This window comes from Gallus gallus, chromosome 1 (assembly GCF_016699485.2).
Source record: "Gallus gallus isolate bGalGal1 chromosome 1, bGalGal1.mat.broiler.GRCg7b, whole genome shotgun sequence".
Taxonomy (NCBI): domain Eukaryota; kingdom Metazoa; phylum Chordata; class Aves; order Galliformes; family Phasianidae; genus Gallus; species Gallus gallus.
The window spans coordinates 97,084,472-97,109,947 of NC_052532.1; the positions used below are offsets into that span (position 1 = coordinate 97,084,472).

At 37.7% G+C, this 25,476-nt stretch overlaps 1 protein-coding gene across 12 annotated transcripts in view; it reads right to left on the reverse strand.

Annotated features, from left to right (window-relative positions):
- ROBO2 (roundabout guidance receptor 2) overlaps positions 1–25,476 on the reverse strand; it is a 461,934-nt gene that overhangs the window by 43,175 nt on the left and 393,283 nt on the right. For 5 of the 12 annotated variants that reach the window (XM_040650000.2, XM_040649996.2, XM_040649971.2 and 2 more), the window contains exons 17-22: positions 22,843–23,025; positions 12,998–13,040; positions 11,295–11,422; positions 5,218–5,499; positions 4,725–4,850; positions 171–327 (exon numbers count right to left, since the gene is read on the reverse strand). In XM_040650000.2, the coding sequence (XP_040505934.1) occupies positions 171–327; positions 4,725–4,850; positions 5,218–5,499; positions 11,295–11,422; positions 12,998–13,040; positions 22,843–23,025 (919 nt within the window). Of the gene's footprint in view, positions 1–170; positions 328–4,724; positions 4,851–5,217; positions 5,500–11,294; positions 11,423–12,997; positions 13,041–19,601; positions 19,629–22,842; positions 23,026–25,476 lie in introns of all 12 variants that reach the window. The other 7 variants (XM_040649984.2, XM_040649974.2, XM_040649960.2 and 4 more) reach the window with 2 other exon arrangements.

The window sequence follows — 25,476 nt, forward strand, 5'->3', positions numbered from 1 at the left end:
TAGCCTTCAGTATGTCTATAGGATAAAGCGTTCACTTTTTTAAAATGAAATAACATTGTCATTTGGAAAAACAAAACAAAACAAAACAAACAAACAAACAAACAAAAAAACAGAAGCTACATCTCCATAAACCGCAGACTTTTCTTCAAACAAAAAAGAAAAAAAATTACCCTGCTTCTTGTTGATCCACCCCGTAGTGTTCCAGCTCTGTGCCTGGAAGCGGCTGCACAGGAGGGGGTGGGAGGGGAACACTGGCCCAGTTTGAACCATTACTTTTCTGAGGCTTGGCAGTATTTTTGCTTTTCTTCTTTTTCCCTCCTTTGCCACCTGCAAATCCAAAAATAAAAATAAAAATTTTGAGATATAATGTGAAAAAGGTAGGTATTTTTTTTTTTTTAATAGAATTCTGATTCCAGATGGCATGCCCCAAAACAGAAGATACATTTATGTCTTAGCAGAATCAGCATCAACATCCTAATGTTTTTACAAGGTTAAAAATAGTAATGGAAAAATATTTGGAATAGTTAGTTAAATCACTTCTTTTTAAAATGCGAACTCTATATTTGCACCACAGTAGTGCACAACCAAGGAAAGACATATCTTGCTGCCTCAGGAATGCATTTTCTAATTTATTCATGTGTACTTTATGATTTCTTGCATTCACTGATGGATAAAAATATAATAGACCATTACAAATTCTTTGAAATGTCAGAATCCAGTGTGCTTCTAACACTGTTTTTCATAGTCTCTTTCTGTGGAAAACACAGAGGTTAAGAACACAATCTAAAAATATTGTCATTAGGCTTAATTTTTTCAGCTTGAATGACCTGTATGTAGTCAAAACAAAAAGAAACTACATTCTGCTGATAGAAATTTATCAAGTTTCATTGTTTTAAATATCAGAAAGTCTTCTGCAGTATTTTAGAACAACCTGTTTCACAAGATTCAAGTACCTTTGTGCCATTCTGGACAACAGGTTCTATTACTGATGTAGAACTCTAATGGAACAATTAGAGGAAATGACTTGAGCAACACATTTTACTTAAGCCCTTTTCTCTTTTCCCATTGTTTTTATACCCACTTTTCCAAATGAGACACTTCAATTTGTGGGAAAATAATTTTACAGAAAAAGCTCTCTTCCCACTTGTCTTGCTTCTTGTATTTTGCTCTGATCCTTTTTTCTAGTCAAAAATTAATTAGTAGGAAGAATGAGACAAAAAAAATATTTCAAGTACCTTGACTGCTTCAACATCCATCCATTTCCATTTTATTAAAACTCTGGATTGTTGGGTGGAAGAATGATTTGTTTTATGCTTTTCTAGTTGGTACCCAGCTAGAAGTCATTTGGGCCTTGCCTGTTGCAGAGAGCCATCTAATCCAGCTACCCCTACCATATCATGCTGATTTATAAGGATCAACCAAAAAAAAAAAAAAAATCATGTAAAAAGTTCTTGACAGTAATGAATCAGAAAAGCTACAACTGATTTGTCGGGCAGGGTGGCACTGTGTGGCACCATCTTCTTTGCCACTGTCTTAGCTTTAGGTATAGAGACATCCAGAAAGAGGTGCAATTTTAGCATGAAATAAACACTTGCCACAGATCTCAACACTTGTCACTTGTCTTTTGTTCTGAGAGACAAAGGGAATGAGGGAAAGCTGAGGCTGAAGCAGATACAAAAGAAGGACGTGAATTGAAGTGTTTGGGAGATAGGCTAAGTTTAGTAAAGTCAGCAGGATTATGAGCAAACAAGAGCTAAGGCAGGAGTTCTTTTCTGGGAGGAAAGCACAGGCACACTTATGTGTGTGTTTGTGTGTGTCACTGGGGCATTTAATCTAAGAGTATCTAAGGAAGAGAAATGGAGAGGAGCATTTAGAGATTAGTTGATATGGAGAGTGAGATTTTAAAGTGTAGGATCTTGGTAATCTTAGGGGATTGATAAAACAAAAGTTGGAGGTGTGAGGTGTTAGGATGGATCCAATTGGATTTGAGGGGTTTTGTAGAAAAAGGCCAAATACAACAGAACTAGTAGAGTGAAGAAGAGCTGAGGAACTGCTCGTATGAAATAAACAAAAAGAAAGTTCAATGCCATTACTTGTAGGGAAAGAAGCCTACTCTCTACAGCTGGGCAGAAGATTCCCTTCTGCTATCCCCATGGAGAGAATCACTCCACTGTCAGACTAGTGGACCAGACAGATAAGACATATAATACTTGATGTGTGTTTGAAATACAGAAGCCTTGTTTCCCCATAGCAATGATGCTTGTTATTTTAGTGTCTCCTCACACTGAAATTAAAATATATTGTTTACATCTCTAGATGACTCAGGTTCTGGAAAAAGAATTTGCCACATGGCCAAATGATAACAGCAACAAGATAAGGTGGGAGCTGTCCTGTACAAAGTACAGCTACAAAATTTCCCTACCTAACAAAGCAGTTGAGGGTTGAGCTATTTTTCATTCCACAGTGGGATGAAATTTCTCATGATATTCATTGATGATAGAAAGAAACGTAGAATAATGTTTAGTACTTACAGTACTACTTGAGGAATTGAAAGAATAAGTTCCTTGCTCACCCTAATGAGATCAAGGTAATCAAAGCTGGTCTCTAACTACAGTAATGCTCTAATTGTCAGATTATTTGAAGGTCTTCCTCAATATTTCACACATTAAAAACATAGTCTGTATTATATACATAACCAGTGGGCAAGGAAGACTGCACTCCAATACTCTGACAATCATCTGAGCCATGGGACATCCAGTTGTGAGCTGTTTTGATCAAAGCATGTGTGATCTGCCCATAGAAAGGCAAGCTACCTGAAGTCTCCATGTTTCATCAGAAATTCTACTTTCAATTGAGAAATACTACACAAAAAGCATTTCACTTGAAATATTTCTTCGAAGTCCAGGTTTTGATCAACTGACATTTTCTAATGAAAACCGCTGATTGTATTTTCTCAGAAAGTTCTCAGGCAGTTGTAGCTGTCAACACACCTAAAGTGTGATAGTGACCTCTGATAACTGGCACACATGTACCTCAGCATATCAAATCCTGCATTTTCATGCAGCCACAGGTGCCAATAAGCCTCTTGTCAATACATGTTACATACAAAGATCAAGAACCTTTCTTGTAGGATTGAATAAACTCAGCTCTCATATACTTTTCCATCAATGCTGTAAGTCTATTTTTCTATCTCTTTCAAGTAAGCTAATATTTCCCACAAGGACACAAGATTTGCAAATAATTTTGTCTATGTGAATTATGGGCCAGTGTTTATCGGCTTCTAATTTAAGCATAAAGTTTGAAATAGTCATTTAAGTTGACATAAAGAAGCTATTTCTAGAGTTGATCTGCTACTGCTATGATTGCTCCATTTTATAGCAGAAATTCAAAAAGCTATGGGTACAGTAAGAACTTGAAGTCTTGTCAGTTTACTCATATTTTGGTTAAGTGTAATAGAGGGCTTTAATTTCTGGCTTTTCAATTTTCATCTTGAAAATAAAATGACATAATTATACATAGGTTGCTCTGAAAGTAATGCTTCCAATTTATTTCCATGGAAACTACAACAGATACACTACTTACTAGAAAAAAATCTTAGCTACAAAACAGTGTTTTTGAATGTAGTCACCACCATTAACAGATTTACATGGATGGGCTGATCAAAATACTCTTCATTTCATAATGTGACAGCTGTGCATGGCTGTCCAGAATGTGGCTTGTCTTTCACATTGCTATCAGCAACTCCTGAAATGCACCATCCTCCACCTCACTGTGCTCATGTCCATTGATTGGTCTCCATAAACATTCAGAAAATGTTGATGAATGTCAAAGAGTGCCATTTTTTTCCACAGTGAGGAATTCAATGACACACTTTTTTTCATACACACTCCCATGTCAGATGCCATTTTGACAGACCACCCTTCTGCCACCATCTGTCATATGGCAACAGAATGTAATGGAATACTGGTGAGATGGTTCAGTGTCTACTGCCATACCACCAACATCCACCTCCGACGTTGTTGGCTAACATAATAAAATAGGAGACAAAACTTTTGGAACAGCCCTCGTACAAAACAAAAGCAACAGGTAAGCAAAATTAAAGAAATCAAGAAAAAATCACATGTACTACAATCATTTTCATCCAGTAAAAATGTGTCATGTTTGCAATATAACATGCAGCACACACACAAAATTTGCATTCTGTTTGTATGCAGATACATTTTTTGCAGCCTCAGTCATCTTGCAGGGCCTACTTTTATTTCTGAGCTGCCTGATTGAAATACAACATTTAGAAACAGCTCACGGGAGTGGGGAACCTGTTAATAAATCAACAAAAATATTAACCTCCTCAAGAAGTTCATTGTGGGTATACTTATAAACAGTGAAGAACAGTGTGGAAATATAACTGCAGTATAAACTGTGCTATCAGGGAAACAACATGTCAAGGCAAGGTTTGAAACTGTGTTGGCAAGTTTTGGGCACAATGGTTGGAAGGATTCTCCAATTACATCCAAGTAAGTTTTGCAAGAGATACTTCTATGGGTTTTTTTATTTTTTTATTTTTATTTTTAGTGGAGGCCAATGGAATATCTTTTGTTGGTATCCCAGTGGGCAGGCACTCTCATACTGATCTGCTAAGTGCCTCTGGGAAGCTTGTTTGCCTCCCTGGCAAGCTTCTGACAACACCCCTCCGTCCCTCACCCACCCACAGCTGTGGAACCAACCTGAGAGGCTGCCACTCCTTTCGGAGCTGTTGTGGGAGCTGGTGGTGCTGAAATCCTGTGACTGGTTGTGTGGCAATCTATTAGCCAATCCCTCAGCCACGCGGTAGTCAGGGATGTAAAGCAAGGCTAAGGGTTAAAGGGCAAAGGTCACAGTGGCATTGTGTGATTAGTTGACAGCACAAGCACATGCAACACATGCAGTTAGCAAGTAAAGAGCAGATGTGGTGGGGCCGCAAGTTTTAATTTATTTTTAATGTATACCCTTCCTAGCCTAATGGAAGGCAGATGGGTTGATGACTATCACAGCACTAAAAGCACAGAACAGTATATTTTGTGGCTGTGTGAGGTTCAGCATGCATGCAAGGTACATAAGCATTAGTCCTGGCAAATATGAACAACATCTCATATACTACTTTTTTTTTTTTTTTTTTTTTTCCTAATTGATGAATAGATGATACACTATATAGTTCTGGAAAATATGAGCTGTAATTACCATTGTTGCCTTTGCCTTGGTCTGGGAGAGAGTAGCCAAATCCCATCAGGTCATTTTTTTGCTGAATTGAGCTTTTCCACTGAGGATCAGGTAAGTCGACTGCCAACTCATGGATGCTGTTGGAATGCAGTATCTGGGTGGTGGCATATGGTGTAGCTTGCGTTATTTGGCTGGAACTGTTGTAACTAGTTTTTGTCGTGAAGTCAATGCTGCTGTAAATGGCTCCATCAGAAAGCATAGTAGCAGTTTTATCTCCTTGTCCTGGCACTGGTGGCAACACATCTGTGGTGAGCAAAGGGGAATGAAACAAATCATTGATGCACAGGAAGTCTGAAAGTATCAAGGTTTAAGATGAAAAATAAATGTGTCATTTTGCACGTTTGCATTTCAGCTGAGACAGGTCCATGAGCCAACGAAGGGAAGATGATATACAACCATCACCAAGCTATCAGCATCTGTGACAGGCCTACCACTTGTCCTTCACGTCTCACTGCTTGAAAACATCTTTTTTTTTTTCCCATACTTTCAACTGTGAAAGTGAAATTTGGAATATTTCTCTACTGAAGAATGTTTCCAATTGTTCATTCTATGTCAGAACCAATGTCTGGGCTTCAGGGAAGTGATAAAAGGAACAAATTTATAAATCACAGAGGAAACATTCCTAGCAAATGTAGCAAAAATCTTAAGTGGATGCCAAAGCTCTCAAAGTAATTTTTAGGGCCATCACCTTGACTTCCTTGAAGTTTTACGTGTCAGCTTATCTAATTTGCTTTTCGACATTAGTTAGCATACTTCTCTTTTTCAGAAAAAGAGAAACCTGACAAAAGCAAGTTGTTCCTGAAATGTGAAAATAAAAATAAAAATAAAAATCTGTTATTCTGAAGGGATTTCAGTGATCAGTCTCTTAAAATAGCAAAGCATTCTTGATAATGGAGTACAACTTGTTCAAATACTCCACTACATTTACCTGAAAAACAGTACAACATGTTTACCTTATATCTGTTGACTTTCTCACATCTTTTGAATCCTATCACATACTGCAATTTGTATGTTTAATCAGTTACACTGGCAGTCTCTCTCTTTACTAACAACTGTAGTGACATTTGCTGGTGGAATACTGTAGTTGGAAGTTGAGACTACTGAAGAGTACAGAACCTAATGATGACTGGCCTGATGTCTCAAAGAGAACCACAGCTTGGCAGATAACCCCCCTCTGGCTGCTACAGAGGTCAATATTTCAAACGGTGATACTTTTACAATTTATTTAGATTCTGAAGCTGAGTGGTGCAGTTGACACAATGGTAGGGAGAGATGCCACCCAGACACACTCAAAAAGTGGGTACGTGAGAATCTGAAGAGGTTTAAGAAGGCCAAGTGCAAAGTGTTGCACTTGAGTTCAAGCAATCTCAGATATGAGTACAGACTGGGAGAAGAACAAGTCTTCTACTGCAGCCCTGCCAAGAAGGACCTGGGAGTCCTGCTGGATGAAAAACTGGACATGGGGGCAGTATTGCACGCTTGCAGCCTGAAAGGACAACTTTATCCTGGGCTGCATTAAAAGAGGGGTGGCCAGCAGGGAGAGGGAAAGGGTTGTCCCCCTCCCCTTTGTGAGACCCCAGCTGGAGTACTGTGTTCAGGCCTGGGATCCCCAGTACAGAAAGCACATGGAATTGTTGGAGTGTATCCATAGATGGGCCATGAAGATGACCAGAGGGCTGGAGCACCTCTTTTATGAAGAAAGGTTGAGGGAGTTGGGCTTGTTTAGCTTGGAAAAGAGAAGGCTCCAGGGACCTCATTGTGGCCTTCCAGTCCTTGAAGAGAGCTTACAGAAAGATTTTTTTACGTGATCTGATAGTGATAGGACAAGAGCTTTAAAATGAAAGAGAGGAGATCTAGGGTAGTTGATAGGAGGAAAGTTTTTACTCAGAGGGTGGTGAGGCACCGGAACAGGATGCCCAGAGAAATTGTGGATGCTCTGTCTGTGGAGGCATCCAAAGTCAGGTTGGATGGGGCCCTGGGCAGCCTGATCTAGTGGCTGGTAACCCTGCCCATGGCAGGGGAGTGGAACTAGAATTTTTAAGGTTCTTTCTAACCTTAGTCATTCTGTGAATCTATGAATTAATTTGGGTATCTACTTGTTAGAATAGTGTATCATTTATATGCCATTTGCTTTATATAGCCTGATGCCAGAACTGAATTCCAACTAGAGAGTAATTGATACAATGCATACTCCTATAGAGAGGATATTCAGATCTCATTTTAGGTATCAAAGATGTTTTTATATACCTTAGACCTCAAAGAAGGGCTTGGAGTCCATTCCAGACTCGGACACAGGTGCTGTGCAACCTGATAGAATACAATTGGTCTCTTACTATCTCAGGATTTTTCTGCCAATGAGATATGATAGCACAGCTTCCTTCCACTGTTGTTCATTTTTTTCCCTAGGTTGAGAACTTACATCAGAGAATTATTTTCTACTGCATGCACGTGAATTTTTTAATATGAAGCCTGGCATCTGCAGTCTCAGAGTAACAACACAGTACCAATTACCAGTTAATATGGCAATAACAAGTGCTCAGCAAATAGATGACAGGAAGAAAGATTAAAGTTGGGTGTACTGGTACATTTTTTGCAAACAGCAACAAGAAACAACAACATGGGAGCAATCAGGTGTTTTAAATACCTAAATTATATTACATATCTGCAGAAAAATTTGAAGTGCCAAAAGAAGTTATAATTAATGCATAATACAAGACATATGACCAGTTTATTATTATCTATCTACATATATACAGTGTGTTGTTTACACGTGTGCCCAGGTATCTAGGGCAATATATAATCACAAAAACATCTATGTGCAAACGCAGCATGAGATGTGCAAGTCAACTGAACTCCTATCTTTCATGTAACTCATCCATGATACGAAGACTTGACCTTTCCACGGCTGATTTAATTGAAGCATAATGAATCACAGAATCATGGGATAGTTGGGGTTGGAAGGGACTTCTGGAGGTCATCTGATCCAACTCCTGCCCAAACAAGAACACCCAGTACAGATTACCAGGACAGCGTCCAGGTGGTTTTTGAAGATCTCCACAATGTCTCCGGGCAACCTGTGTTACCCACAATGTCTCTGGGCAACTCAGTCACCTGCACTGCAAAAATATGCTTCCTGATGCTTAGGTGGAATCGCTCGTGTTAATAATTGTGGTCACTGTCTCCTCCTGGCACTGGACACTACAGAAAATAGCAAGGCTCCCTCTCTTCAAGCATTTATACACATTGTTAAAATCCCCCCAAGCCTTCAATTCTCATGGCTGAACAGACCTATTGGTTTGAAATCCCATGGATTGAAATTCAGTAAATAAATTCTGTCATTGTTCGACAAAATCAATAAAGTCCAGCACAACCTGTCTATGTTGGATCTGCTGACTGATAGAAGTGAAAATTAGCAAAAAGCACATCTGCCTCAAGTAAACAGACATAAATCTATTCTTTAGAACATGTTTCTATTTGCTGAAGAGGTGTCACCTCATCATTTTTTATTGAAGAACTATACCCTTACATACATTTGAATGGAAAGTGGCATAGATTCCCAACAGCCAAGAATTTTCAGTCTCTTACTAATAAAATGATTTTTTCAGACTTTCTGGAAATTTTCTATACAATCACAGATTAATTTTTGTCCTCAGTGAAACAAATACATTAAACACTCAATGAGCTATTAAAGTGCCATTTTAGAAAACACCATAATCAAGTAGTAAAATTCAAGTATGATTTTCCCAACAAATTGTCACAGCAGAAAAAGCACTGTATATTTCAGACTGAAGATGGACATTCATTTCCCACTGGACATTTCCAACTAGACAGTTCCAAAAGGTCTCCAATATCCATTTTTCTTTGTAACTCTCACAATAATTCCAAACGTTCTAACATACTTTCTTAGGGAATATCTTTCTTACTGTCTCAGTACTATTTTGTGGTCTTCTGTGATTCCAAACCTAACCTCTGTTTACCACTCACAGACTCACTCTCAATTGCCTATCCAACATATAATGCAGTTTTCATTCTTAAAGACTATACTTTAACAGCCTTCCTCAGTTTCTGCCCCAGAGAGATTGCCACCGTACCATTCTCAAAATTCTTACAGACCTCTAATACTGTTCCAGACCTTTTAATCAAAGATGCTCAAGTTCTATCTATGCTAGACAGAACTACATTAATTGGCATTAAAATATATCTGACTTCTGATCTATCTTTAATGCAGAAAGGATCCAAACTCAAGAGTTGAAATAGATAGGACTAAGTGATCCCCAAGCCCCCAGAATGAAAGTGTGAGCTGGACTGAAAAGATCATGGGTATTAGTAAGCTCCTGAAATTCCAACTGTTGCATTTCTTGGACAAATTTGGAAGCTACGTCTCATCCACCCTGAAGCCCAAAGCCTTAAAACATGCTTCCAGTTTAAGTCTTACAGAGCCAAATACAAAAATAAACTGGTAATTCTTCTGTATTATATGAGCTCATGAAAAGATGGAAAAGCACCAAAGAGCTTTATTTTCAAGAAATTCACAACAAAGAAGCTGGCAGATATTCAGTTATCTTATAAATATTGTCAGAACACTTGTTTACTTTATAATATTTTTGTAAGACGAGTTTTAAAGTATTCTTAAATGGAAAATAAACCCAGAATGATATAATATAATTTGAAATAAAAGTAGTCAAGCCATAGGGTTTTGCATGGGAATTTATAACCAAAGTGAGAGATTATTTTCAGAGGCAGATTTTGATACAGTTCAAAATTATATTCTTTTCACATTTATCAGTTTGATAGTTTGATATATTTTCTTTGCATTTTAATGTATTTTGTTATATCAAGTTGAACTGATTTTTATATACTTACGTCTTAAAAATATTTACATACTCGTTTGTTTTTTAATTTATTTTTTTTAATTGAAGTCTTGCCCTGAACACCACTATAGAGAATAAGTTGTTATAAAATCACAGAAACCAAGGAGATATGAAAATTATTTTGACATTTTAAAATCACAATAGTTCATCCTAAAATTCCCATCTGAGTAAAATGCTTGAAAGAAACTCATCTCTCTAAAGATTCATCATCATAATTACAAATTATTGTCTTCTCTTACATGTTGTAGTAGGTGCTTTGGGGGGATACGTGCTGTACGGGATAGGCCTCTCCCTAAGTATAGTGAAAGGGTTCTGTTGTGCTCAGACAGACTGTCCGTGCTAACGAAGTAAACAAGATAAGAAGGTGAAGGAATGAGGAAACAATAGGAGCCAAATAAGGAATTGTGGTAAGGGGCTAAGATCCAGTATGGACGAATCAGGACAGGGCACGATAGCTCAAGTAAGGGATATAAGCTGTGTATTAGTGAATAAACACCATTTTGCAGCATCCCCATATTGGTGTCTGTGTTGCTATGGTCCTAGTGAGCTCTGATCGCTAGCCCATGACAGTGCGGCTTGGGACCACGCTGGCTGCTGGACGGTAACACTCACAAAGAGCCTCCTACAAGTAAAAATGGAAATAACTGCCCCCCAAATCTAAATAGTTTGTTTCATGTGTTCTTTCCTCCAATAAGAAGTGAAATTTCTGAACACCTGTGAGGCTTTCTTCATTGATTATGGTTGAGACTGAGAGAAGTCCCACAACAGGAAGGGGATGGGTAAGGTGACAGCAAAAGTGCTGGAGGAACATGGAAGGAACATTCTTCCTGGGTTCCCCAAGTTCTTCTCAGCTCATATAGATGTCCTCTGTCTCTGACTACAGTGTTCTACACAGCAGATTGCTCATGTCCATGCAAAAGGAAACCTATCTGTTTCTCTTGGAATGATTCTCAGACCCTGTCTTACCACTGTGGGGTAAACTAGAACTATGTTTTAAAGAAACAGAAAGAAACAGTAAAATAGACACTTTAAAGCGAAGTGTAAATCAAATCTTTAGTCAAATATGGAAAGAACTATGACAATATGAAAATATTACAGTCTTTATCTAGGTGTTAACAAACAAAAATCCAATTTTATACTATACGGTGACAATAAAATGAAACCTACCTCCACGACTGAAATTGGCAAGGTCATTGGGTCCACTAGAGCTGTTGTTAACTGGCAGACTTGTGGCAGGCCAAGAGTCTGCAAGCCAAGGATAACTGGGGTCACTTGCATTCAACAAACCTGGTCGACTGAAGAAAAATAAATTAAAAAAAAGATATACACACATATACACACAAAATTAAAATATCTGTGCGACTCTGGATACAACAGTGATTAAAGATGCTACATAACTTTCTTCCTATCATTGTGTGTAAGAAACAGTTTCGGAGACTTTAATTTATTTCAAATTAAAATTGTGTAGTCTTTGAAGATATAAAGACCTTGAGCAGTTAATTAAGGATATATACAAATCAACTTTGTCAGTAGAAGTGGGACTAGGCATCAGTCGTGATTCTGCCAGAATCCAAATGAACTCCGTTGTCTGTGTGAAATGGGGGTTAGGCAGTACCATCATGGGATCCGAAACCAGGGCCGAATGATAAATTACCACCTCAAGGGAACAATCACTCAAACTGATTGCTCCGTATCAGCCATTTCCAGGACTTTGGGCTACTATTTCTTCTTTCTCCTGCATCCCAAATGCATGCCTGTCATCTACAGGCTGGTAACTCTTTCTTTAAGCACTCTTGTATGGTTTAGAGGCAAAGAGGTTTGAGTTTGAGTAGGATTAATGGAAAGTCCACAGCTATCTTTATCTGCCACTACTGCATGCTTTTTATATCACTGTAATTTCAAGCTTTGCAAGCAGTATTAAATAGCAAGTATGTTGAAAGAGAACGTAAACTCAGGCCATAAGGCACTGTGCCTCTCTCACCCCAGGATAAACAGCCTGGAATGTGGAAGGCATGTGGATTGTTTGTATTTGTATTTAACAAGGAAAATAAATCATGTCATGTAAATGCCCCCAACCCTCAAGCAAAAACACAAAATCACCCATAGTCCTGATGATTTTCTAGATTATTAATGCACTCATGAAGTTGGAGCAACACCTATAATCATTGTACTTTATTTCTGATAGGCCCCTGTCTGGTACAATCCCTAAGAGAAACATAAGTTTCTATGGAAACAGCAATAAGAAGATCCAGCAGCTTTCCTGCCATATCCACTAGCTCTCATTAGGCCTTATCTCTTTTTGCTAAAATATTGATTAAATAGGAGATTGGAAGTTATTACCAAAGCCTAATTACAATCTCCATATCGGCAAAGGGAAAATAGATGAGGATATATGGGTCTGTTATCAGCTTTTATCAATTTCACTTGAGTAGCCAAAGTTGTGGAATCTAGTCCTGTCAATCTACAGCCTATTCATCATCCATGAATCATTTATTTTGTGATCGATTAAGTGTAATTGTTCACTCACAGCAATTTAGGGGTAGCCAATAAGGAGTCTTAAACAACAGCAACTTCATTTGCTAATGTCTAATTAATGCAATAAACATCTTGGTAACAAATGAACACATTCCTTGTGATATTTACTAGGCATTTCTTTCAGGGCATCTGGGAGACATGAAACATCTGGGCTTGATTCCTCCAAAGTGCACAACAGATAGATCATTAAACCTCATAGTAAGCTACTTAACTCCTTCTGTAATTGTCAGTCTTACAATGATTGTTTAATACTCAAGTGCATTACCTGCAGAATTTTCAGATTCCTAATTTTAGAAATACATGTGATGGAAAGACCTTTATACAAAGAAACATACCTTCCATTGCTCATTAGTCCTCCATCTCCTCTTTGGAATGTGACTGCATTTTGGTTGGAAAAACAAAACAAACAAATACACACACACACGCACACACACATATAAGACAGGGAGAAATCAATTAGTTATAATTATAAGCAGCAATTCAAATTCCTCAGTGTCCAAGATTGGAGGCCTCTTGACATCATCACATGAGAAAGTACAGAAACTATAATAAAAGGATAAAGCACATCAGGATTACAGTTTATTTAGGATTTGACTTACAGTATTGATTCACATCAATTTGTTCTGTAGCTTGCAAGGCAAGCTACCCACCTGAGGAAAAAGTCCTGAATTTACCACAGGCCCCTTCATGTGACTTTTCAGTGCAAGACTGTGCCATGTAATGAAATTGTTTTCTTGGCATGCTTTTGCTTCAGTACATAATGACACTGCACCAGTGAGTTAATAACATCATGTCGTAATGCAGTAATATCATGTCACCACACAAATATGCCATTTCCCAGGATAAATACAAAGAAGTGGCAGCTCTATTACAGCTGAAGTGGTGGGGGAAAAAAACAAACAAACAAAAAAACAACATAAAGCTGCAGGATTTCCATTAACAGCACATGTAAGAACCAGCAAGCACATATAAGTGCCAGTATTACAGAGAAGAGCTGTTTTCAGTCTTGCCACTGTGGATGTAAAGGATACATTGTAGTCCCATTCATAGGTATCTGACAAGAAACTGCTTGTTCCTTATCTACCTTATTAACAGGATTACATTCAAGAGTGATATAGGTAAACTCACATTACTGAGATGCTAACTGACGGGATTACACACTCCTTTTTGAAGCATTGGCAAATATTTTGAATCAAGGTTCAGAAATGACTGTGGTTGTCAGTGGCAATATTGCATTATTTATTGTTGGGTATAGGCAGGGCTGACAATTAAGGAATATCAAAGTCCTGGGCACTTGCATCCTCACAGCCCTAACAAGATGAGGGTTAGAATTTCAGAGAGGAATGGATTAGTCTATGGCCAACTTAATTTAAATTAAGGCCCCAATTTGAAAATACTATCTACCTTTCTAAGACAAACATTTTTATCATAAAATTACATATTCCTGAATATTCGTAGTGTTTTCTAAATATTAGATCAAACTACACCAATTTAAGATTAGGTCTTCCGTTATACATGTTTCTAACCAGATCAAACTACTACATCCAGTAGAAATGCTGTGATTAATAAAAAATTAGCAATGACACAAATCCACTGATGAAATACTTCTGATACCTTAGAGAATACTTGCCTCTTCATTAATTCCTAGGGTAATTTCACAGCATACATTGAGCAAAAGGGACAAAAGTAACCCCTTTGCTGAAGAGTTCTTGGGTAGGGTGATTAATTACACTTCACTGCAGAACAGACTATTACCAATATGAGAAGATCACTGCAGTCATATGTCACATCAAAATGGTTAATAGCTGAATTTTGAAAGGATGTAATCAAATCAATTAAAGAAAAGAAAATCAAAATGCAAGTATGGGAAGTATTAAAGTCTGCTTTGAAAAACAAGACATGTTAAAAACATTGCAGCTAATTAACTATAGAGCTGATGCTACTTTCATTCATGTTGCTTTTAACAGGCTGTCAAGTGACTGCATCACTCGTTACTTCAGTGTGAATAATCTGAAGAGTTTTGGATATCATGTGTGAATATACGAAGAGGTGGTACTGACCAGATATGTTTCAAAATATGTTGGCCAAAAGTACACTAGCACTTCAGTAAAGGTTCTGTTTCCTTTCTCCTTTTCCCCTTCTCATTTAATACTACAACCTTCTTCAATTGTCAAAGCAACAACAAATAAGGAGAATAAGAAACAAACGTGTATTCAGTAACAGCCCTTGTAAATAAGGTTTAGTTTTAAGGGAATAACACTGCAACATATTTTCTGAAAAATCTCCTGGGATTAATGATCTTGTTTCAATGACAGACTACTGGAAATAGCTTTAGAGTATTATTGTCACCGATTGCATAGTGTGTACGTGTGATATTTTATCTATGTAAGTCATATGGGAAAAAAATCCATACTTAAGATCTCAAAAATATTTGTATTGCTAGTGTACCTCTATAAAACAAAAATAAAATGGAGAATTTTGTAGGAAATCACAGCAATGTTTGCTAGACACATTCTATTTTCCTCAGTGAGGTATAGAGAGAACTTGAAGGCATGCTAGGAAAAACATATCAGGAAGTTGATACAGAAACCTTTGCTGTAGAGCTATAAGCGCTGTGGAATGGCTGCAGTATATAAGCTTGATAAGAAGAGACAGGTATCACAGCATTTACTCTCTTTTCTGCTACCTGTGTATCCTAATAGTAGCAACCATTTCCTGTTTCTTCCTACATTAAACAACCTTTTGCCCTCCCAACATAAACACTGTCTTCAGAAGAGCTTGTATTGCAGAGACACGGTTTTGCAGGGAAGACCGTGCCTGGCTTATGCAGTATGTATGGAACTGGGAAGGAATACAGGTTCTTTCATCTAACCGTCTCCCAGCACAATTTTGGTTGTAAACTTCAGGAAAGATACAAGAGAGCACTGTGGTTTCTACTCTTGATGGAAAAGGCTCTGGAATATCAATTAAGCTAGCCAAAATTGGAATAAGTGAGGAGAAGTCATCATGATGTCACAGAAAAAAAATATGATATTCCAGATTACTTCCATAAATGGGCTGAGGGAGGACAGAGGAGATGCCTTTCATTTAGCATCAATATTGTGAAAGAAAAGACAGCTAAAGAACAGAAGACATGGTCAGGCTGCCAACATAAGCACTATGTTTATCATTCCTGCCATACATTTTGTCAGCATTTTTGCCTGCAGTTTGATTTCTGCAATTACAAAGCAAGTCTAAATGCCTGAATAGGAGCATATTTAATGCAATGCAGACATGTAGATGTCACTGTAAAAATAAAACACACAGACAGCTGGCTTTATTCATCCTGTCTCCACTTTAAAAAGATGCAGAGTAATTTCAACGGGCAATGTAAGAGGAGAAAAGGAAGGATGTCCCTATCACTGACCCACCTATCTCTCTTGCTTTTTTATCACTGAGAAAGCAAAAAAGCTCTTTCAGCATTCTTTGCATCTGATATATGTTCTGAAAAAGGACACAGACCTGAAGGGATGAGATTGGTTTTCAAAAGAATATGAAAAAAATAACCTCTGCATAGAGAGATTTTGAAGGAATCCCCACTAGCTTATACTTCAAGGATTGCAAGAATGCAGAAAAATAATCCAAAGCACATTTTAAATGCATAAATATTTAAAGAAATTATATTGTATATATTTCTATGAAGAATGGCATGTGTTAAAGAGCTTTTTATATGACTTTTATTAAATATATAAGGAGATGCTCATACTATTTACTAATATTATCTGACAAGGTTAAACTTAATCTTCGTGCCTGCTAGGGGTGAAAAATACGAATATACCGTAAGTTGACATTTTGAGGCAAGAAAGCTTTAGAAAGCTTTATGTATGCCTATCTCTAGAAGGCCACATTTTCCTACCACAAATGAAAACTTTAATGTTGCCAGCCAAGTCTTATTCTTTTTTCTGATAAGCTGTTCCTCAAATATGAATGTAGATTAATCCTTTTTTAATAAGCATTAACTCAGAACAGATAATCAGCATATAAAAATTCCATCAAATCTTCTGCCTACCTTTGGACAATTCTGTCAAATAACTTATCCTCATTTAACAGCTTCAGGAGTTAAGCATAAAATGTGTAGCATTCCATAATTCTCTATTTATCTATTTTTAATTTGTTTTTGTTTACTTGGTTTCATGAAATCTTTAATCCCAAGGAGCACTAGTCACTAAATAAGCTTACCTACTCATAAATGAAAACACATATTGACTTTTCTTGCATGACTGATGGCATAGACCCTCTTGAAAACACCTGAGTATTCAAGTGAACAGTTACTGGCACAACAATGAGTTTGAAGCCATAGGAAAGATAAGCAGATAAATGAAATCTCTATTATTTCTACAAAGTGATTCTGTGCCTTTTCTGTAAGTCTGTATACCAAAATGTGAAAGGAGAATTGCAACTTTCACTGTTACATAAACAGATTCTGTTCTGTCATTGTAATATGGGAATTAAAGAACTTTTCAATTACATTAGAAGTGGTCAGAAGACTTTTTTGTTACACCTAACTTTTCTTGCATATAGTAAATACTCACAGTATATGTTTATATCCAACAATCTGAGCAAAAGGTAACCATAAAAATAAAGAAAATCAGCTTAGTAGTCATTTTAGCTTTTCCAGATACTCATAAAAGTAATATCAATCCATTCTTTATATCACAGAATCACAGAATATTCTGAGTTGGAAGGGACCCATAAGGATTATAGAGTCCCACACCTGGCTCCAAAAAGAACCACTCCAAAATCAGACCATAGGTCTGAAAATTTATCACAGAAGAGATCACTAAGAAGGGGTAACATTTGTGTTTATTGTTTCTGTGCAAGATTTATTTTTGTTGATAGCCTCTCATGGTCCGAAAAAGGTATACTTCTTGCATAGCTGCAGATCACAACACTGCTACTAACCAGGTAAGCAAAACACTCATCTCATGAACATAATAGAAAATAATATGTTTTGTTTGTATTGACCAGGAATCAATGCCTGGGAGCCATGGTGGATGAAACGGAAGTGGACGACGAGTGATTTAGAGAACTGTGACTGAGTAACTGCTGGAATCAGTTCAATTGAAAATAATTAAAAAATTTAGCCAAGATTTTCAGTTTCAAATTTCGCTTGTGACCATCTGAGCAATCAATCAGTGTTTATGAAAATGTTTTCAAAGACAGGAAGCTTAATTAATTTAACTCAATCAAGTATTTTGCTCTGGCACAAATCTTTAGCAATAGTGTGATATTTTCTGTTTGCTCTTGCTCTACGCAGAATGGTATAGCAATTTAGTCTGATAGCAGAAATTGTACCACATAGGAATCTAACAATTGAACACAAGTAACAGTGTCCTAGTGAATGACCTTTAGTCTGTATGTAATCAGATAGAATGTTTTTGGCAAGTAATTATACCTGCTCAACACAGACTAGCAACTAGTTTTGAAAGTTTAACGCCTCTATATATGCAAGTAAAACTGAAAAAAAAAAAAAAGAAAAAAAAACAAACCCAAAGAAAAAATACTACATCAGGTATAACTGATAAAATATTTATTGTTCAGAAAGACATGTGAAATAGAGCACACGTCTAAATCATGTTCTGCTAGTACTTGCAACTATCTTACATGGTCATGGTGTTGCATGGTGATAGGAACCAAATTTAAAAATGTATTATATCATTTTTTGAAAAAAATATCCTATGCTCTCAACAAAAAACAAGATTTTATGGTAGGGTATGTTGTATCAGAACTTGTTCTGACTTGAACAATCATACCAAGAAGCCAGAAGGAGTAATTCCTGAGTCTTTACAGCTCCTTCCTTAGGACAGCTCTCCCTAGTAATGTCATGGGTCCCTGGTGCACACATTACCACTTTTGCTCATCTGCTTCAGCAGACATTTGCTCTTTTCTGCTTAAGCTAAGCACTTGAGCTGTGGTTTGTATCAGCAAGAGGTAGAAAGCAGCTAGCAGAACATGACAACCAATTCCACAATGCAATTAAAACTGTCCCCTATCACATGGATGGCAGAGTCAGAAAAGACTGCTATGACAAGTACAACTGAGGACCCGTGCTAAGCACAAAACCTCTTACAGACTTCTGCTGGAAAATGCTGAAATTTATCAGGCTTTTAAACTTTAATACAATTATTTGTATGTTTATGACACTGAAACTTAAGTATGAGGGTAGAAGCTAATTATTTGTATTAATTATTTCTATTATTTGAATACTGATTTTTTTTTTTTTTTGGCTGTCCATATGTTGACTAAGCTGTCTTCAACATGCTGTTTCAGACTCACTTCATTCACTCTTCACATATCTGTAATCACACTCATGATAATGGTCTACTGTATGGTATGTTTACTGAAGATATGAAAACAAGGATATCAGCTTTGAATTAGATAGACAGAAAAAAGCAAATGCTTCACCTTCAAAAATGCTGTAAATTAAATGTGCATAGGTTAATCATTAGCTAGCCTGCAGATCTGAACACCTCAAGACAAGGCAAACAACTAACAGATAAAGTGGAAGATAGCTCTACTTATCCAGTTAGACATTAAAAAAATAACTGAACTACTTTTTCTGAATTTTAAAATAAAAAATTGATCATAGTTGACTAATGCTTGTTTATGTTATTGTAGTTCAGGAACTTTGTCCTGCAAATTACCTCAAAAACTTCATTATTTTGAAGAGTTAGATGAGTAAAAAGCATGTGAATCAAGGCAAAGACATTAATGGTGGCAGATTTTACACCACTTCGGAATCACTAGGGAAAGAATGCTACATTTTTAACACAGGTAGCAGAAGTGTATCTCCTTCTGTTCAGTTTTAATTCTGCATACCTCACACATTTATAATCACTTAAATACCTAATGTTTGCAATGATGTGTTGGTGAGGTAAAAGACAGACTAATGGACAGTACCTGCAGGGGTGAAGGTGAAGGACTGAACTGCAAAACAAGAAAGCAAACACATTATGAGTTACACACTTCGATAACAAGTGCTAATTGCAGGGCACAAGTTTCTTCTGGAATTTATTCAGTTGTGGTATAACATCATATGCAGGACATAACATTTGAGCTTAAAGCATTAGCCAGCCAGCAGGCAATGAGAAATGACAATTGGAAAGTTGAGCAGTGGATTTAGACAGTCAAGTTTGAAGACAGTTTTTGTATGCACATGCTGTTCTCCAAACTGCAAACATTAGGATGAATTTTGAACATGATCTGTTATGAACTTTCCTTGCTGAAAGCATACAGAATGTCATAATTCCAATAATGGGAACTCCATGTCATGATGCAATGTTCACATCACACTTAGATGCAGCAAACATGAGAAGGAATGAGTTGCAGTAGACAAACTGTTTCAAATGACTACTGCAATTGACTACAGGTACATATTTTAAAGTACAAAAGGCTTTTTCCTCAACATCCCCCCAAAAATGCCAATGCACACACAGGGCTAATAATTCTGTATGACAACAAAAGAGTAGTTCTAGCCTATGTTCAAAGCTTACCTATATGATTGATTCCTAAGAGAAATAATAGTACTACTCTCTCTTAACATAAAAATCTTGGAGTGTAAACTAATATTTAAACTAATAAATTAATACCAGCCCATGGGAAAGTATTTGTGGTATGTATTAGCTTATTAATTTATACTACCTCTCAGAGAGTAAAAGTCATTGCTGTTAAAGGAAAGAAAAAGCACTTCATCCAAAAGCATAAACTGTGAATGATACAGTCCACATAGTCACACAAAGAGAGGATCGACAGAAACTGAGTATATCTAAGAGCTGTGGTCAACGAAAGTGTCTCTCTTCTCTTTCTGTGCTGGCATTGGTGCCTGTTTGGCCTCCTCTTGGGCTGCTTCATTTCAATAAGCCAATGGAAAATGAATTCAGCAGGGGTCAGATTAGGAAGGACTGAAAACTCAAAAAAACCCTCTAAAACTATGAATAGTTTCCTTCTGGTTTAGTGAGATAAATCAGAACATTGAGGAGGTTGGTGATGGCTAACACCAAGGTTTGAAGGCATAGCAATGTTTAGTTGGGAGCAGGGAATGAATGTTGGTTTTTGACAGAGATGTTTAGATACCTAGGGCACTTGTGTCACCTAACTGGCATGTAACAACTTATAAATTAGTGGAGTATTATCATAGAATCATAGAATGGCCTGGGTTGAAAAGGACCACAATGATCATCTAGTTTCAACTCCCCTGCTATGTGCAGGGTTGCCAACCACTAGACCAGGCTGCCCAGATCCAGCCTGGCCTTGAACGCCTCCAGAGATGGGGCATCCACAACCTCCTTGGACAACCTGTTCCAGTGCATCACCCCCCTCTGTGTGAAAAAAATTCCTCCTAATATCTAACCTAAACCTCTCCTGTCTCAGTTTAAGACTATTCCCCCCCTGTCCTATTACAATCCAGCCTCATGAACAGCCATTCCCCCTCCTGTTTATATGCTCCCTTCAAGTACTGGAAGGCTACAATGAGGTCTCCCCAGAGCCTTCTCTTCTCCAAACTAAACAAACCCAGTTTCCTCAACCTTTCCTCATAGGAGAGTGTAAGAGATTATTCTTTTGTATCATAGTCTCAAAGGTGCTCCAGCCCTCTGATTATCTTAGTGGCCCTCCTCTGGGCCCACTCCAAGAGCTCCACATCCTTCCTGTACTGGGAGCCCCAGGCCTGGACACAGTACTCCAGATGGGGCCTCACAAGTGTAGAGGGGGACAATCACCTCCCTCTCCCTCACGGCCACCCCTTATTAATGCAGCCCAGAACACAGTTGGCCTTCCAGGCTGCAAGCGCACACTGCTGGCTCATGTCCAGCTTCTTGTCCACCAGGACCCCCAAGTCCTTCTCCACAGGGCTACTGTCAAGGAGATCTTCCTCCAGTTTGTATAAATACCTGAGATTGCCCTGATCCAAGTGCAGCACCCTGCACTTGGCCTTACTGAACCTCATTAGGTTTTCATGGGCCCACTTCTCCAGCTTGACCAGGTCCCTCTGGATGGCTTCCCTTCCTTCCAACGTATTGACTGCACTGCTCAGCTTGGTATCATCCGCAAACTTGCTGAGGGTGCACTCAATGCCATTGTCTATGTCACTGTTGAAGATGTTGAAGAGCATCAGTCCCAAGACTGACCCCTGAGGGACACCACTCGTGACAGGCCTCCACCATGACACAGAAAGTTATTAGCATAACTTTAGTCTCATATAATGTCAACATTAAATATGCTGTGTCCTCAGCTATGCAGATCTTACTTGAACAGGAAATGTTTTCTTTTCACATGTATTATATGAGTACTACAGGAGAAACTACTCCAATATTTGAAGAACAGCTTTTTCAAGTTAAATTAGGCTTCGGAGCAACACATTTTATGGTAATTCTACATTCATCTGACTTACTAAAAAAACAATCCTAAAGCACACAGTAATACAGACTACATAGAATTTGGATGAGAAAGAAAATCTTTCATTTGTTGATTTTTTTTTTTTCCCCAAACGAATTTTCAAAGATTAGTTTGTAACTAGAGCAACACATTTGATATAAAACTGACCACACTGTAAGGGCATTCCAAGACAAAACTTTTTATGACTTCTGTCAAAGGTAATTTTTGACCACACTTTTCTGTCTAATACATTTCTCTCTTCCAGTTATAGGTACAGAGCTGTTAAGTACCTCAGTTTATTTCCCATGCACATGGCTTCAAAAACAAGGAAATGCATGGGAATGAAAAAGTATACAAAATATTCTTCCTGACCTTTCCTCTAAGGGACTAGTCTATTTCACATCTGAACACATAAATGGAGCTGTACTACTACAGAGTGCCTTCTGATCAAGGAATAATCCGCTTTGTATTTTTTTTTAATGCTAGATGTGCTGAAGATGTAAAAATAAAGACTGTCTTATGATAATGATGAAATGTGGTACCGAGCAATGCATTTAAAGCTTCTCATACACCAGCATTTTCACAACACACATTTAAAACAAGCATTCAAAATTAATCCAGGCCACCTTTGCTGTTAGGTAAACACGTGTTTTTTTTTTTTGTTTTTTTTTTTTGTTTGTTTGTTTTTTTGTAGGTTTAACAGCACGTGTTCTCTTCATGACAGAACCTGATGAGTGATGAGATGGTAATAAAGAGTTACTGTTCTTACCAGCATAATTACTGAGCCCCTTCCTCTTCTTTCTGCGCCAGTACAGCCAGATGCTGAAACCCATCAGAATTACCCAACATGCACCACCGATGCCAGCTATAAAGGCAGGCTGTTTGACAACATCAGTGATTTGCTCAGTTATGCTGTTGTTATTTTCAGTGATGACAACTTCGTTACGGCCTCCTGCACAAAAGAAAGTTGACAGAACATTGCTATTACGGACTCTGAAATGCAAACAGGAACCAAATATTGGAACTTAAAATAGAAAAAAAGAGAAAAGAAAAAATAGAAAAAACAGTAACGCACCTACAAATTATCATACGCAGTAGGAGGGCTTTAACGAGTACTAATGTACACCTGAAAATCGATGTTTCTAGTAAGTAAATCCATAACCTATCTTGCCCAAATTTATTTGAAAATATAGCTTTGTAGCACTCCCCAGATTTTACAGATAGCAGTTCAGGTACTTTTCTTTAACAGTTTATATGCTTTTATGTTTTTTATGTAATTACAGGCAGAACAATGATGAGAGAATGGAAATTTACTCTAAAAAACAAATCAAATGAGAAATCCAAGACTTGCTACAATATCAAAAGGCAGTTTCTTCTTTGACTGTTATCACCATGACAAAATTCTTAACTTTTTTTTTTTTTTTTTCCTGCATCCTATAGCTCCCACATTTAAAATAAATAATAAAATGTATGAATTTTCAGTTGGGGGAAAAAAAAAGATGCCTTTTCCAACAATTATTTCATGGAGAAAACAATCCTAAGCACACCAATTTTGACACAAAGCAGAAAATATCTTAGATAAATGTTAGCTCTGAATTATTAGGTTTTTTTTTTTTTTTTTCCATCTATAATAGACATGAAGAATCCTAAACATCAACCTCTAAGACATATAAATGACGTGGAATACCAGTTAAAGTGATGTGCATCAAGAATAACTATATACCATCTTATTTTTGCCTACTAACTTAGAAAACCATTAATTTCAAGCTCCCAATGCTGTGTTTTTTCTTTTCCTTTCCCTCTTACGGTACTGTAGGAGTTGGAAGGGACCTCAAGAGATCATCAAGTCCAACCCCTCCTGCTAAAGTAGGTGTCCTACAGTAGGTCACACAAGTAGGTGTACAGATAAGTCTTGAATACCTCCACAGAAGGTGATTCCACAAACTCTCTTCCGCTAAAATGGAACTTTTCTAAAAGGCAAAGCCTGATCTCTGGCTTGAAAATGAATGCCCATTAAAATCACACACAGAAACTGAGGAAATGTTAAAACATATCGTTCCAGGGCTGGAACTTTTCTGCTTCCAACACCACCCTGTCAAAAATGGTTACTTTTAAAATTAGGAAATGTGGAACATATGTTCTTTGCAGAATCTTGATTCTATTTGTATTTGATACAAAATGCCCACATCTACATTTTTAACAGCAGTGAAGGAATTGTCCTTCATTTCTGATAAATGCATTCGTATGCCTCAGTCCTTGCAATGTACGCGTGATAATATCAGATGCCTGCATGCATGCAGAGGAAAGATTTCAGGCAGCAAGAATAACTACACTACTAAGACAAAAAATACTGTGAGTGTCAATTATGAGTCTATCGCATAGATAGAGGTAGTTGAATATAGTAATCAAATATTGAAGTAGTCACTCAGAGCAATTAGTAGAAACATTGCAGCATTATGCCCTGCTGTGAAAACATATGCAGTCCTCTTCTAAAATTCAGTAATAGTTACATTTACCACTCTCTTCTTAAGCAAAACAGCTGCTGTGTCAGCACTGAGGCTTCATCCAAGAGCAAACAGACAAGGTCCTTTCCAGAAAAGATGTGAGAGAGTCTGACACTTTCAGCTTTGTTTCCATGGATGATTCTTCACGGAGTTTAAATGTGAGAGACTGTGACTGAGAACCTGTCCCAGGGAGCACTGAGCTGCCTGTGCCTTCCCTGCCTGAAATCTGCACCCACATCTGGGCATTGGCCTCATCACAGTGTTGTCCAAGCAAATGCATGGGGTTACGTCCTCTACTAAGCTCAGAGCTGGATTCAGTTACTTGGGAAGAAATGTGATGCACTGCATTACATTGCTATAACACCGTTAATGATCTCTGTGATTTTATTAAGCTTTCTCTCTTTCATCACCATGTCAATATTTAGTAATGATGACTGTCTGCTTTTGCAAACAAACTGCTGAAGCTGTGCTGGAGCTTGGCCTGCTTTCAGTAATCTGCTCAAGAAACAAAGCAGGCGCCAAAGGAAGATGCTGATGCCTGTTAATGGAGAAACAGCCTTTTGAGTACCAGTTTATACTGGGTCATGCTGGTAAGCTTTACAGGTGTCAAGCTCTGTAAGCTGCAGCTCCTCTTTCCCTAACTTTCTTATGCTGTCTTACCACTGTGAAAAAGACAACAATACAACTCACATAACTCAACAAGCACCAGTGACGAGGAAAAGCTGGGAGGCAGCAGAGGCAACTTGCCAGTTTTCCTCCTTTTTTATTGTCCATGGAAACAAGCCATAGCTGCAACCCAGGGCTAAAAGAGGAAGTGCTGAAGAGTAAAGCTAATAGAAAAGGCACTCTGCAGCATGCTTCTCTAAGCATACAATTGGTTTTCTAGTAGAAATCAGCAT